This window comes from Hippocampus bargibanti, linkage group LG12, assembly GCF_051943395.1.
Source record: "Hippocampus bargibanti isolate YZ-2025 linkage group LG12, ASM5194339v1, whole genome shotgun sequence".
Classification (NCBI taxonomy): Eukaryota; Metazoa; Chordata; class Actinopteri; order Syngnathiformes; family Syngnathidae; genus Hippocampus; species Hippocampus bargibanti.
Window position 1 is genome coordinate 2,149,729 of NC_142745.1, and position 14,043 is coordinate 2,163,771.

The 14,043-nt window shown below is 38.1% G+C and overlaps 2 protein-coding genes across 5 annotated transcripts in view; one reads left to right on the forward strand and one right to left on the reverse strand.

Annotated features, from left to right (window-relative positions):
• The window catches only part of kiaa1328 (KIAA1328 ortholog), a 36,086-nt gene that overhangs the window by 19,507 nt on the left and 2,536 nt on the right, over positions 1-14,043 (forward strand). Inside the window, exon 12 of one of the 3 annotated variants that reach the window (XM_089009871.1) lies at positions 12,868-12,995. The exons of 1 other annotated variant lie outside the window; for it this stretch is intronic. The gene's annotated coding sequence lies outside the window, so the exon portion shown is untranslated. Of the gene's footprint in view, positions 1-6,284; positions 6,416-12,867; positions 12,996-14,043 lie in introns of those variants that run through there. One more of the 3 variants, XM_089009868.1, reaches the window with a different exon arrangement.
• celf4 (CUGBP, Elav-like family member 4) overlaps positions 6,308-14,043 on the reverse strand; it is an 86,345-nt gene continuing 78,609 nt past the window's right edge. Inside the window, exons 9-13 of one of the 2 annotated variants that reach the window (XM_089009873.1) lie at positions 12,974-13,084; positions 11,858-11,920; positions 9,549-9,626; positions 8,424-8,567; positions 6,308-6,444 (exon numbers count right to left, since the gene is read on the reverse strand). In XM_089009873.1, the coding sequence (XP_088865999.1) occupies positions 6,317-6,444; positions 8,424-8,567; positions 9,549-9,626; positions 11,858-11,920; positions 12,974-13,084 (524 nt within the window). In that variant the 3' untranslated portion in view covers positions 6,308-6,316. Of the gene's footprint in view, positions 6,445-8,423; positions 8,568-9,548; positions 9,630-11,857; positions 11,921-12,973; positions 13,085-14,043 lie in introns of both variants that reach the window. The other variant, XM_089009872.1, reaches the window with a different exon arrangement.

Here is a 14,043-nt window from a genome sequence, read left to right on the forward strand (position 1 = left end):
CCGTACGACTGAGAGCTTACACAGACGTAATACACGAAGAGGTAATGCAATGCTGATAACGTACAACTTGGCACTTTTAAACCCTCGTTGGCAAAGAGGAGAGCTCGGATCGCGAGTCAAACGGCATAAATAAACAAATAAATAAATAATCACACAAACACATTAAAAATGAATAAAATACAGCAATAAATACCACAAATCGCTTCAAGTCCGACTTTGACATCATTTGGTCAACATAGGAGTTGTCGTCCCCCCCCCCCCCCCTCTTTTTCGAAGAAGTGCTTGTCAAGGCGTGGTCCTGAAGGGGTGGTGAACAGGGTGGGGAGGGTGGGCTACCCACAATGTATAACAAAACAACCAAAAAAAGACATTTATTTGGTCACGTACCAACGTGTAGAAAAATAATACCATGGAAACCATGACTGGTTAAATAAATACAGACAGAAAAACAGAACCTCGGAAAGTATTTGACGTGTAACTAAGTTGTAACTAAAGTAAACAAATGCTCTCCCTGGATAAAATGCCTTGATCAGGTCCTACATTTCGCACTGTATCCAAACATGTACCTGGTTTTCGTGAGAATTAACATGTATTCATTCATTCATTCATTCATTCATATATATTTATATATATATATCTTTTTTTTATTTTAGGGTGTATTTAAAGTACTTTACCCAGTCCTTGTAGATAGAAGTAAAAGTCCTATAAAATATGCAAACCTATGTACAAAGGAGGACAGACAAAAAAAAAAAAAATTTATACAGTATATTCATCAATTCATGTTTACATATCTATATCTATTTATATTCAGACTTTTTTTTATGTCTGGTAATGTTTTAAACTGGTAAAAAAAAAAACCCTTGTAGGTAAACTTGTAGTTTACAGCTATGGGCGGATGAAGATAATGTCCAGTGTTTGAAATAACGTCAGCCCGGAGGCCCGGGGGCGTACAACTTTTACGTCAGGCGTACAACTTTCAAAACGTCTCGGCCCGGCTGGCCGACAACTTCTTTAAGAAAGAAAAAAAACGTGGGCTGGGGAGTCAAACAAAGTTATTTTGAAATTCCGCAATCATTTTTAACTATTTTGTGGCTGCCATTTCCGGGAAAACAGGAAGCATTGTCTTCCGCTAGCATGTAGCCTTATAAAAACTCACGTATAAATATTCAGCGAGTAATCTCCAGCAGCTGCATGGCCAATAATTCGGGCGACCTTTTCTACTGAGCAACTATTTCCTTCAACGGCGTTCTAAAGTACCTTAGTGGTACAGTCATGATGGTGGATAAACAACCGCTCTCCTCCCCAAACTTATTTAATAACTTTTCCCTATTTACGTCTGTGTAAACTCTCAGTCGTACAGTCTGCTATTTTATTATTGATTGTTTTATTTGTGGTTTTATTGTTTTATGTATTGTTTTTATTGTAAAGTGTCCTCGGGTGTTCAGAAGGCGCTTGTAAATTAAATGTATTATTATTATTATTATTATCTTTTGACGACTGCAAAACTAGAGCACTTTGGACTCTAGTAACTCAACGCCACGAAAGGACTAGCGGCTACATTAGCCTCCTGGCAGCCATGTGAAGCTATCCACTCCATTCCATGTTTTTTTTTTTTGTAGCTTTTTTTGGGGGGTGGCTTACTCAGGTGCTTTTACCAGTCGCTTTGGAATGTTAGAGACCCCTGCGTTAAACCCAACAACAACAACAACAAAAAAGCTTCATGCCAAGAAGTCTGAGTGAAAACTACTGGAAGCCATTTTGTCATGCTTACCATTTGACCATCGAAGCTTGCTGCTTCGATGGTGACTCGCCACACTTGCACATTTGATAATGCCCTTTTTTTTTATCCAAAGCATCATAAGACAATGAGATGTTTACCAACATGCATTGAAGCTCACGACTTAGCCGCGAACGCACACGGATCCATGTTGGGAGTGTTTTTTTTTTTTTTTTTTTTGACATCATCATAATGCGCAGGCTGCGGGCGGAGAAGTGCGTTGTGATTCTTTGAAAAATTTGCGGAAAGCACAGTGTTGGATGGCGGCGGGTTCTGCAAGGTGGCAAGGCGACACCCACCGACACGTTGACGGCTTAAGACGCTACATGCACGTTGAACTGAATGCGGGATAAAAGAGCACGAGACATACAGTGGGACCTTGGCTTACGAACTTAATTGGTTCCCAGATAGAGTGTGTAAGGCGAAAAGTGTGTATCCCAAAAATTTATTTGCCATAGGAAACCATTAAAATGAGAATAATCCGTTCCCAGGGCCCCATAAAACATAATTTTCTACTTTCTAAGCCTCAAACCTACACTAAATATACCTTATTTTATGTATAATAAATGTGCTATAGTATTATAATTAAATAAATAAACTGTACTGTGCAATAAAATCATTTTATTGACCTTTGTGATGGTCGTTAATGGCTTGATGGAATGGAGTGGCCGGTTTCATCAGCATTCAACACTTGATGAGGAACATAGGCTTCTTTCCATCTTGAGGAATGATACCTTGTAGGTGCTTTCTCTGTGATAATTGTATCTAGTTCATCAATTGTGATCTGTTTAGCTGGGTTAATAGCTTTTTGCATCAAGTATACAGATGACTTGTGCGGGTTATTTGTGGAGCCTGATTGATGGGATATTTAACCTTCCAGTCTACACTCTGCTTTTGAACTCAAATCAAAGTTGAAATGGGTCCAAATTCACTGTTTTCTATCCACTTTCTCACCATTTTACTTGTTTTTTTCCCCCTTTTCTTATTTTTTTGTTTCAAGCTCTGTCCTCTCCTTTTCGTGTGTGTGTGTGTGTTTTTTCTCACTGTCTCTCTGTCTCTTTAATGTTAATGTCACACTGCTGGGTTCTTGACCAATCACATGGCTTTAACCGAAGACGCCATTTTGTTTTTTAGAGAACGGTCTCACTCTCTTTGTAACCCGATCCCCCGGGGGCGGGGAATAGAGGACAAAAAAAGTCCGCTGCCATTTTCTTGTTTGGAGAACGGGCTCGTTCACGAACGACACATCACTCATTGTGGCAGCTTCGTGTAACGTTCGTAAACCGAAAAGTTCGTTAGCCAAGGGGTTCGTAAACCGAGGTCTCACTGTATTTGTTTTGGTTCAAGTTGCAAACAGAAATGTGTGTGTGTGTGTGTGTGTGTGTGTGTGTGTGTGTGTGTGTGTGTGTGTGTGTGTGTGTGTGTGTGTGTGTGTGTGTGTGTGTGTGTGTGTGTGTGTGTGTGTGTGTGTGTGTGTGTGTGTGTGTGTGTGTGTGCAAAGCATAAAAAAGATATGTTTGGAATCGAGTCGAAGTGAATTGTCCTTTTCCTGGAAAATACTGATTTTTCTTTCAAGCCTGCTACTGCGATGTGGCTTTTTGCATTTTTAGACCTTATTTACAGTATCCTGTGCATTGTCACATGCGTCACCTTTTAGCAGTGTTTCAGCATATCAGAAAAAGGAATGGCTGCATGTTTTGTTTTTTGAGCTGCCAGATTTGCAAGTCATCCCCATCAAAGCAAAATTTGTTTAAAACCCCACGCAACCCCCCCCCCCCACCCCGCCCGCCCCAAAAATAAATAAAAATGACAGCTCAATATCTTCAGTAGCCGTTCTATATACAGACACACATATATCAAATATGTGCATATTAAGTACATATGTATTTGCTCGTGATTAATAGCCATTGATCCATATACGCTGCATATATGAATACATTTTCTTGAATGCTCGCTATACGTTACATATTTATATATGTGCTGTAATTATAAACAAGTTCAGATAGAACAAAGGTTTTTCGGATGTTATTCTAGCTATGAGGTTAGGATGTTAAGTTAAAAAAGATAAGGCTGTGATGCGGAACAGCCCCCACCCCCTTTCCCCTGCAATCTCATCCCTCCCAAGACAAAACGAAAAAATACAGAATAATTATAATAATCAGAATAAATAAATAAAAATTTGGAATGATTGTAAACTAACAAAGTGAGAGACCCCCATTTGGTCATCTGAAATAGTTTAGCAAATATATATATATATATATATACAGTATAGTCTCGTTATATCAATATTCTCGGGAGTCGGAAAAAATATCGATATAACCGGACTATCGATATATCCGATCCTGCGGCATGTAAATTTTCTCCTTGCATTCATAGAAATAGTATCGTAATAAGCAGTACTATCGATATTACCGATATCGATATAACGAGACTTTACTGTATATATATATGTATATGCATATATATGTATGTGTGTGTGTATATGTGTATGTGTGTGTGTGTGTATATACATGTGTATGTGTGTGTATATATGTATGTGTGTGTATATATATGTATACGTATGTGTGTGTGTCTATATATGTATATATATATATATATATATATATATATATATATATATATACATACACACATATATATATATGTGTGTATATATATATATATATATATATATATATATATATATATATATATATATATATATGTATGTGTGTGTGTGTGTGTGTGTATATACGTATGTATACGTATATATGTGTGTGTGTGTGTGTGTGTGTGTATATATATATATACACACACACATATATATATATACGTGTGTGTATATGTGTATATATATATATATATATATATATATATATATATATATATATACATATATATATATACACACACATACATATATATATATATATATATATATATATATATATATATATATATATATATATATATATATATATATATATATATGTGTGTGTGTGTGTACGTATATATATATATATAAATATCCAAGTATAATATATATATATATATACGATATAAAACGTTTGGTCTTTTATATATATAACAACTAATATATATAATATATATATATATATATATATATATATATATACAATATATCCCCTATATATATACGGACAGGCACTCCGAAGCTCAAGACAAGTCATGGCGAAATCTCAGCCAATTTCAGTCCCGATCGCATGGTATTCCCCATTTACGCTCTCTCGCGTCTGGGATTTGTCCCTCTGTGTGCGACGTCAATTGTTCTCCCAAACACAAAGCAGAGCAAAAATTGTTCCTTCAGCAAGCTTCTATTCAGTTTTTAAAAAGTTGATCATGTTCTCGTTGGGCTTTTGGACAGCCGTTGTTCCCTTGAAGAGTCCATCACGGTTGGTCATCCAAAGGGTTATTATTATTATTATTATTATTACATTTTTTTTTTAAATCTTTTACTTTTTTTATTTATTTTTGTCCCATCATTGTTCAAGTAGAAGTGTTTGTTGTCCACAAAAGGTAGCTGTCAATCAAGCAGGGTTCTGAGTGGAAGGATCTGTGTATGTGTGTGTGTGTGTGTGTGTGTGTGTGTATACCGAATGTGCAGAAGAAAAAGGTCATGGGTCAAGCCAAGATGGTCCAAATTCTCACAGGGTTCCAAAGTTTTTCGTCCATCCAAAAAGAAGGTTCCCATGACTTTGCAAAAAGCGTTCTTTCTCTCTACTTCGATGTCCTCGGTGTCTTTCTGAAGCAGCCTCAGTGTTTACGGACGTCGAGTTTGCATTCGACAGCAGGTAGCGAATAATCAACACATAATTCAGCTCAACAAAACCTGGAAAATAAAAGAGGGAGAATATTTTTTTTTTGCCGTGACGGTAATATGCGCTGATCATGACAATCATTTTCATTTCAAAGTGAGCGATACCAGAAAATCAATATCAATTTGTGTCAATATCATTTTTGTCTCGGGGCCACTTTGGAGTTACGACGTGCCTCGGAAGGGCCGCCATGACAGAAAGCGAATTAAAGGACAACCGACACCGATTTCACGAAAAGAACGCCACAGTACAGCAAAATACATTGACATGATGGAAAGACGCTACAATGCGTTTTTTTTTACGGTCAGGAGGCGGTCCTTTTCTGACGTCACGTGAGGACTCGTCACCAACTCAAAAACAAGACTTCCTGAATGTTCAGCGCGAGTCTTAAAAGGTAAAATATAGCTATATGCGCTGGAATCTTATTAAAATACGCTCAGTAGAAGTCATTTGAAGCCATTTTACAAATTATGGACATGACTTGTCCGGAGACGTCGGTTGTCCTTTAAAGCAACCACATCGAGCACTTCCATAAACGAACGGGCCAATTTGAGCAACCGTCAACGTGCGTCAGTCTGATTATTTTTGCAGCAGCTCGGTTTCATCGCCCGAACGGACTAGCGTGGCCGCCCGCGAATGTTCCCACGGCGAGCTCGTGTTTCTGACCTGTTTCTCCCCCCCGTGTGCAACAGCTACCCCGGCCGCCGTAGATGGCAGCGACTGGCTAGTAGGGGCGGTTTGCGTCCTTTGGCCTCTTCAGCTGCACTTTGAGTCTTTTCATGCCGATCTGGAAGCCGTTCATGGACTGGATGGCCGCTTGAGCGCTGCCCGGGTTATCGAAGCTGACGAAGCCTACGGGAAAAGGTCAAAGAGAAGGTCGCCGGTTAGTCAGATGTTGGATGGAGGGAGAAAGGAAAAAAAAAGGGTGAGGATGAGATTCATCCATGAAACGTAGTTTTAAGGCTTATTTAGTTGAAAAGTATATTTTATGGAAACCCGGGAACGGATTATTCCCATTTTAATGGTTTCCTATGGGAATTTTTGTTTTGCCTTACACACTCTGTCTGGGAACCAATTAAGTTCGTAAGTTGAGGTCTCACTGTATACACAAATATCGGAACAAGAACAACAAACAACGGGAATCACAATCATTGGAGAGGAGCATGCAGGCAAAAATCACAATGTGAAAAAAAAAACAAGTGTCGACACAGTTGTGCTGAATTTTTTTCTTTCTTTCACTCTCTCGTTCACTCTCTTTCTTTCTTCTTTCTTTCTTTCTTTCTTTCTTTCTTTCTTTCTTTCTTTCTTTCTTCTTTCTTTCTTTCGTTTTCTTTCTTTCTTTCTTTTTCTTTCTTTCTTTTTCTTTCTTTCTTTTTCTTTCTTTCTTTCACTCTTTCTTTCTTTCTTTCACTCTCTTTCTTTTTTTCTTTCACTCTCTTTCTTTTTTTCTTTCTTTCTTTCACTCTCTTTCTTTCTTTCTTTCTTTTTCTTTCTTTCTTTCTTTTTCTTTCTTTCTTTTTCTTTCTTTCTTTCTTTTTCTTTCTTTCTTTCACTCTCTTTCTTTCTTTCACTCTGTTTCTTTCTTTCTTTCACTCTTTCTTTCTTTCACTCTCTTTTTTCTTTCTTTCTTTCTTTCACTCTCTTTCTTTCTTTTTCTTTCTTTCTTTCTTTCTTTCTTTCTTTCTTTCTTTCTTTTTCTTTCTTTCTTTTTCTTTCTTTTTCTTTCTTTCTTTTTCTTTCTTTCACTCTCTTTCTTTCTTTCACTCTCTTTCTTTCTTTCTTTCTTTCTTTCACTCTTTCTTTCACTCTCTTTCTTTTTTCTTTCTTTCTTTCACTCTCTTTCTTTCTTTCTTCCTTCCTTTCTTTCTTTCTTTCTTTCTCTCTCTTTCTTTCTTTTTTCTTTCTTTCTTTCTTTCTTTCTTTCTTTCTTTCTTCTTTCTTTCTTTCTTTCTTTCTTTCTTTCTTTCTTTCTTTCTTTCTTTCTTTCTTTCTTTCTTTCTTTCTTTCTTTCTTTCCTTCTTTCTTTCACTCTCTTTGTTTCTTTCTTTCACTCTTTCTTTCACTCTTTGTTTCATTTCTTTCTTTCTTTCACTCTTTGTTTCATTTCTTTCTTTCTTTCTTTCTTTCTTTCTTTCTTTCTTTCACTCTCTTTGTTTCTTTCTTTCACTCTCTTTGTTTCATTTCTTTCTTTCTTTTTTTCTTTCTTTCTTTCTTTCACTCTCTTTGTTTCTTTCTTTCACTCTCTTTGTTTCATTTCTTTCTTTCTTTCTTTCTTTCTTTCTTTCTTTCTTTCTTTCTTTCTTTCTTTCTTTCACTCTCTTTGTTTCTTTCTTTCACTCTTTCTTTCACTCTTTGTTTCATTTCTTTCTTTCTTTCACTCTTTGTTTCATTTCTTTCTTTCTTTCTTTCTTTCTTTCTTTCTTTCTTTCTTTCTTTCTTTCTTTCTTTCACTCTCTTTGTTTCTTTCTTTCACTCTCTTTGTTTCATTTCTTTCTTTCTTTCTTTCTTTCTTTCTTTTTTTCTTTCTTTCTTTCTTTCTTTCTTTCACTCTCTTTGTTTCTTTCTTTCACTCTCTTTGTTTCATTTCTTTCTTTCTTTCTTTTTTTCTTTCTTTCTTTCTCTTTCTTTCTTTCTCTTTCTTTCAATCTTTCTTTCTTTCTTTCACTCTTTCTTTCTATCGTTCAATCTTTTTTTCTTTCCAACTTTTTTTTTCTCATTCGGTTTGAAGGGGCTGCAGTAAAGAAGGTGATTAGTAAAAAAAAAAAATAGATAAAAAAAAAGAATCATAATAAATAATCAATCATCTTCTGTTTCTGTTAATTTTTACCCACCAAAGCATTTACTTTGGTTTGTCGCTCGATCCACAAACACTTTGGAGGAGATGACATTACCGAATGGCAGGAACATCTGCATCAGTTCGCCATCTCCAAACTCCTGAGGGAGGTGGTAGATGAACAGGTTGCAACCTTCTGGCCCTGCGCATGGCACACAAACACACAGAGACAGAAAACAAAAACGTAGGGAGAAGCATCCAGTGAGAGGGGAGGCAAAAATTCAGATCAAAAATAGACATCGAGCGGACACTTCATTAGGAAAAATCCGTTTCATAAATATTCTTTTCAAGACTAAACGCAACGTGCAGTCTAGTTGACCACATGGGTGGAGTTTTTGTTCTTCTTTTGGTATTTTGTGGTGCTATTTTTGTGGTCCTTTCCTCGCCACTTCATGCAACATCCCTCATTTGTATCAAAATCATAAATGAGCAAAACGATTTTTCAGCCCTCCATGTTTTGTTTATTATTCCACAAGAGGGCAGCAAGGCCACAGTCCTTTGTCATCTTGCTGCCTGAGTTGCAGCAAGTGAACACTTGTAGGCAGTGAACTATAATTACCTCACCGCCCCCACCCAAAAAATACATATGCTCTTAAAGGACAACCGACACCATTTTTTCGTTTCCTAACTGACATCAGAAAAACGTTTTATAGCATCTAAAATACCCAAAACACGCAGGATGATATTTTTAGTCAAATGCAAAACACCAATAAAAATGACATCAGGTGTCCAAAAACGACTTCAAAATGAAACCAGAAGTGGCCAGTTTCAGAAGGTCCCGCCCCCTTGGTCGTGACATCACGTCAGGACGTCTTTGCCTTGCTCGAGAATCAAAACAATGGCTTCAGATTGGGAGAAGACGCTTTCTTGTTACTCATCCAGTTATGAATATGATTCAAATAGTTCTGAAGAGGAAAGCATACATGTTTCCAATCGATTAAAGAAGTTCTTCCGTATCAATTCGAGCTGTCTGGACTCCAATGTAGCGTCCCAGAAAATGCACAAGATGGCGCCCAACCTACGTTGGAAATGGGCAGTTGTCCTTTAAATACATAGATATTGTATGCACAGGAGCAATGCAACAATATTATGTCTGCAAAAGGATTAGAAAATCATTTTTTACCTTCTCGTTGTTGCTGTGGGATAATGGTTGGAGGGTGGGGGAAGGCCTGGCTGATCTGGCCGTATGCAGCGGGATAGGCTGCTGAGACACACACACACAGGATGATGCACACCGGGGCACAGTCGGCAAGCGATCAGATAATAGACAATACATGTTACACGCACGCACACACGCGCACACACACACACACACACACACACACACACACACACACACACACACACACACACACACACACACACACACACACACACACACACACACACACACACACACACACTCCTGTTTCAATGGTTTTGCGAGGTCCGGATAACTCCAGATCCGTCGTGAGGAGAGAGAGAAAAGAGAGAGAGAAAGAAAGAAAGAAAGAAAAAAGAGAGAGAAAGAAAGAAAGAGAGAGAACGAAAGAGAGAAAGAAAAAAAGAGAGAGAAAGAAAAAAAGAGAGAGAAAGAAAGAAAGAGAAAGAAAGAAAGAGAGAAAGAGAGAAAGAAAGAAAGAAAGAAAGAAAGAGAGAAAGAAAGAAAGAAAGAAAGAAAGAAAGAGGGAGAGAGAGAGTGAAAAAGAGAGAGAGAGAAAGACAGAAAGAAAGAGAGACAGAGAGAGAGAGAGAGAGAGAGAGAGAGAGAGAAAGAAAGAGAGAGAGCGAGAGAGTGAAAAAGAGAGAGAGAGAGAAAGAAAGAAAAAGAGTGAAAGGAAAAAAAGAAAGAAAGAGTGAAAGAAATAAAAACTTGTGAGGACCGTCCTAACAAGACTAGTCATACGACACACACACACACACACACACACACACACACACACACACACACACACACACACACACACTCCTGTTTCAATGGTTTTGCGAGGTCCGGATAATTCCAGATCCGTCGTGAGGAGAGCGAGAAAAGAGAGAGAGAAAGAAACAAAGAAAGAAAAAAAGAGAAAGAAAGAAAGAAAGAAAGAAAGAAAGAAAGAAAGAAAGAAAGAAAAAAAGAGAAAGAAAGAAAGAGAGAGAACAAAAGAGAGAGAAAAAAAGAAAGAAAGAAAAAAAGAGAGAGAAAGAAAGAAAGAGAGAAAGAAAGAAAGAAAGAAAGAGAGGGAGAGAGAGAGTGAAAAAGAGAGACAGAGAGAGAGAGAGAGAGAAAGAAAGAAAGAAAGAAAGAAAGAAAGAGAGAAAGAAAGAAAGAGAGAGAGAGAGAGAGAGAGTGAAAAAGAGAGAGAGTTAAAGACAGAAAGAAAGAAAGAAAGAGTGAAAGAAAAAAAGAAAGAAAGAGTGAAAGAAAAAAGAAATAAAAACTTGTGAGGACCGTCCTAACAAGACTAGTCATACGAACACACACACACACACACACACACACACACACACACACACACACACACACACACACACACACACACACACACACACACTCCTGTTTCAATGGTTTTGCGAGGTCCGGATAACTCCAGATCCGTCGTGAGGAGAGCGAGAAAAGAGAGAGAGAAAGAAAGAAAGAAAGAAAAAAGAGAGAGAAAGAAAGAAAGAGAGAGAACGAAAGAGAGAAAGAAAAAAAGAGAGAGAAAGAAAAAAAGAGAGAGAAAGAAAGAAAGAGAAAGAAAGAAAGAGAGAAAGAGAGAAAGAAAGAAAGAAAGAAAGAGAGAAAGAAAGAAAGAAAGAAAGAGGGAGAGAGAGAGACAGAGAGAGAGAGAGAGAGAGAGAGAGAGAGAGAAAGAAAGAAAGAAAGAAAGAAAGAAAGAAAGAAAGAAAGAAAGAAAGAAAGAAAGAAAGAAAGAAAGAAAGAGAGAGAGAGAGAGAGTGAAAAAGAGAGAGAGTTAAAGACAGAAAGAAAGAAAGAAAGAGTGAAAGAAAGAAAGAAAGAAAGAAAGAGTGAAAGAAAAAAGAAATAACATGTGAGGACCGTCCTAACAAGACTAGTCATACGAACACACACACACACACACACACACACACACACACACACACACACACACACACACACACACACACATAAACACACACAGTGAGTAAAAAGAGTGTGTATTCAAGTGAAATGAAAATACACACCAAAAAATCTTTATGGGTGAATTTGTGAGGACCTCTGTGAAACCTTAACAGATGCCTATATAGACCCTCTAGAAGCCTTTACAATGAAAAAACTTGTGAGGACCGGCCAAAAGGTCCTCACTTGTCAAAAATGTCCTCACTACTTATGGTATAAAATGTTAGTGGTCCTCACAAGACTAGTCATACGAACACACAGAAAGAAAGAAAAAAATATATATTATCGAGTGAAGTCGATAATATATATATATATATTTTTTTTCTTCTTTCTTTCCCCGATGCACACACCTGCATACTGCTGCACTCCCGTGTAAGCTTGCTGGAGCGGATCAGCCGCAGTGGGACTTTGAGCTGATCCAGAAGACAACGTGAAGGACGGATGGATGGATGGATGGATGGATGGCGAGCAAAGTGGGCGTAAGAATAAGAGTAACGATACAAAGCAGCAATGTCGATGGAGGGGAGGCGAAGAGGACGCAGAGGAAGGCGAGAGTGATATATAATAATAGTGGGAGGGGGTGCAGGTTTGAGGGGGGGGGGAGGCGGGGTCATAACATGAAGAAAGGGAGGTAAGAGACAAAAGAGGCACAGAGGTTAGTTCACAGTGTGAGGCGCTGACCTCTCCTAATGAGCTCGGGTAGGCTTAATTGTTTCCGCAAAAGAAGGTAAAGTTGCCAGAAAAAGAACGTCGTTTAGTACATCGATGAAAAGGTTTCTTCATCAGCCGTCCGTCATCTGTACTTCGTTGAAGGTGTCGGACGTTTCGCTTCTTATCCAAGATGCTTCGTCAGCAAACTCAAGTCTTACTGGTAGTTTCGGCCCTATATATATATATCCCTACTGTCCAGACGTGGCAGTGCCGGACTATGAAAGGTGCCTGCTCTCAGGTTGGAGGGAGCAGAGGACTACTCCCTGGGGCTCCACTGATTGCTCCTATTTTCCTGACTAACGACTGGCCTGATTGCCCTATTTGCCCTGGTATCACCTCATCAGCATAACTAATCCTACGTTGCCACACTCAGTCTGTTGTACCGACGATCCAAATTGAACCTCACCCCACCATATCGGTTTAGTGAAGGATTTAGCTGTTTTATGAAAATCGCTTCTTTTACTCACCTTTCAAACCATCTATGTTCTTTGGCTAACCTCATTGTCGTCAAATGAGTGGTTGCTAGCTTTTAGGTGCATATGTACTGCCGATTGATTTAGTAAACGTTTCAGATAGATCAAAAGCAAGCGATATCAAATATTAATTATATATACAAACAAATGAACATGAAAATTCTAATTATCAACAGGTGATACAGATGCGAAAAACACCACAGAGCAAAATCACCGATAGCGACACCCAAGGACGACGTTACGGAGAAGATAAAAGCAGTGGATAAGAATAAGAGCATTTACCTTCGGAAAGAGAGGAGAGAAAGCAGCCACCCTGAACTCCGAAACAACTCCTTGGAGCTACACCAAGGCCATTTTTCTCAGAGTCTTCCCTAAAAACTACTTCTTGCAACACTACGACGTGGGAAAAACAAGAACAACAACAACACACCAAAAGCCAATTGAAGAATAGCTCATTTTAATGGTGTACTTAAAGGACAACCGACGCCTACGGACAAGTTGTGTCCATAATTTGTAAAATGGCTTCAAATGACTTCTACTGAGCGTATTTTACAAAGATTCCACCGCATATAGCTGTATTTTACGTTTTAAGACTTGCGCTGAATATTCCGGAAGTCTTATTTTTGAGTTGATGACGATCCCCTAAGTGACGTCCCGGAGGGAACGTCCGTGACCGAGAATGCGACACACAATGCATTTTGGGTACTTTTTTAATCGATTGCAAATATGTATGCTTTCCTCTTCAGAACTATTTCAATCATATTCATAAGTGGATGAGTAATAAGAAAGCATCTTCTCCGAATCTGAACTCTCTGAAGCCATTGTTTTGATTCTGGAGCAAGGCAGTGTGTGACCAATAGTGACGTCACGAACAAGAGGGCGGGGCTTTCTGAATCTGCATAGTTCCGAGCTCATTTTCTGGCAGTTTTGGGACACTAAGTCAGGGGTGTCAAAGTCATTTTTTGCCGCGGGCCACATTGTAGTTATGGTTTCCTCTCGAGGGCCGTTATGAATTTAGGGAAGCCATTAGAATGTTTAAATCCCTTCAAATATTACATATAGAGCACACAGCAAATTAATGAATAACTCGTTTTCAAATCTGAAGTCAAGAATTGGATTGGATTGGATTTGCCTTTATTAGTCTCGCAGTGGAGAAATTTACATTTCACAAAGTTATGAAAGAAATGAAAGTAGAAAATAATGACTATAATAATAATATATATAATAATGACTTTTATTGTGGTTGACATCCAAAAATATGAAATTTTGGCTCAGATTTTAGCAATCATCATGGAATTTAACAAGTTTGATTTGCTTTCGCGGGCCGAAAAAAATGATGTGGCGGGCCGGAT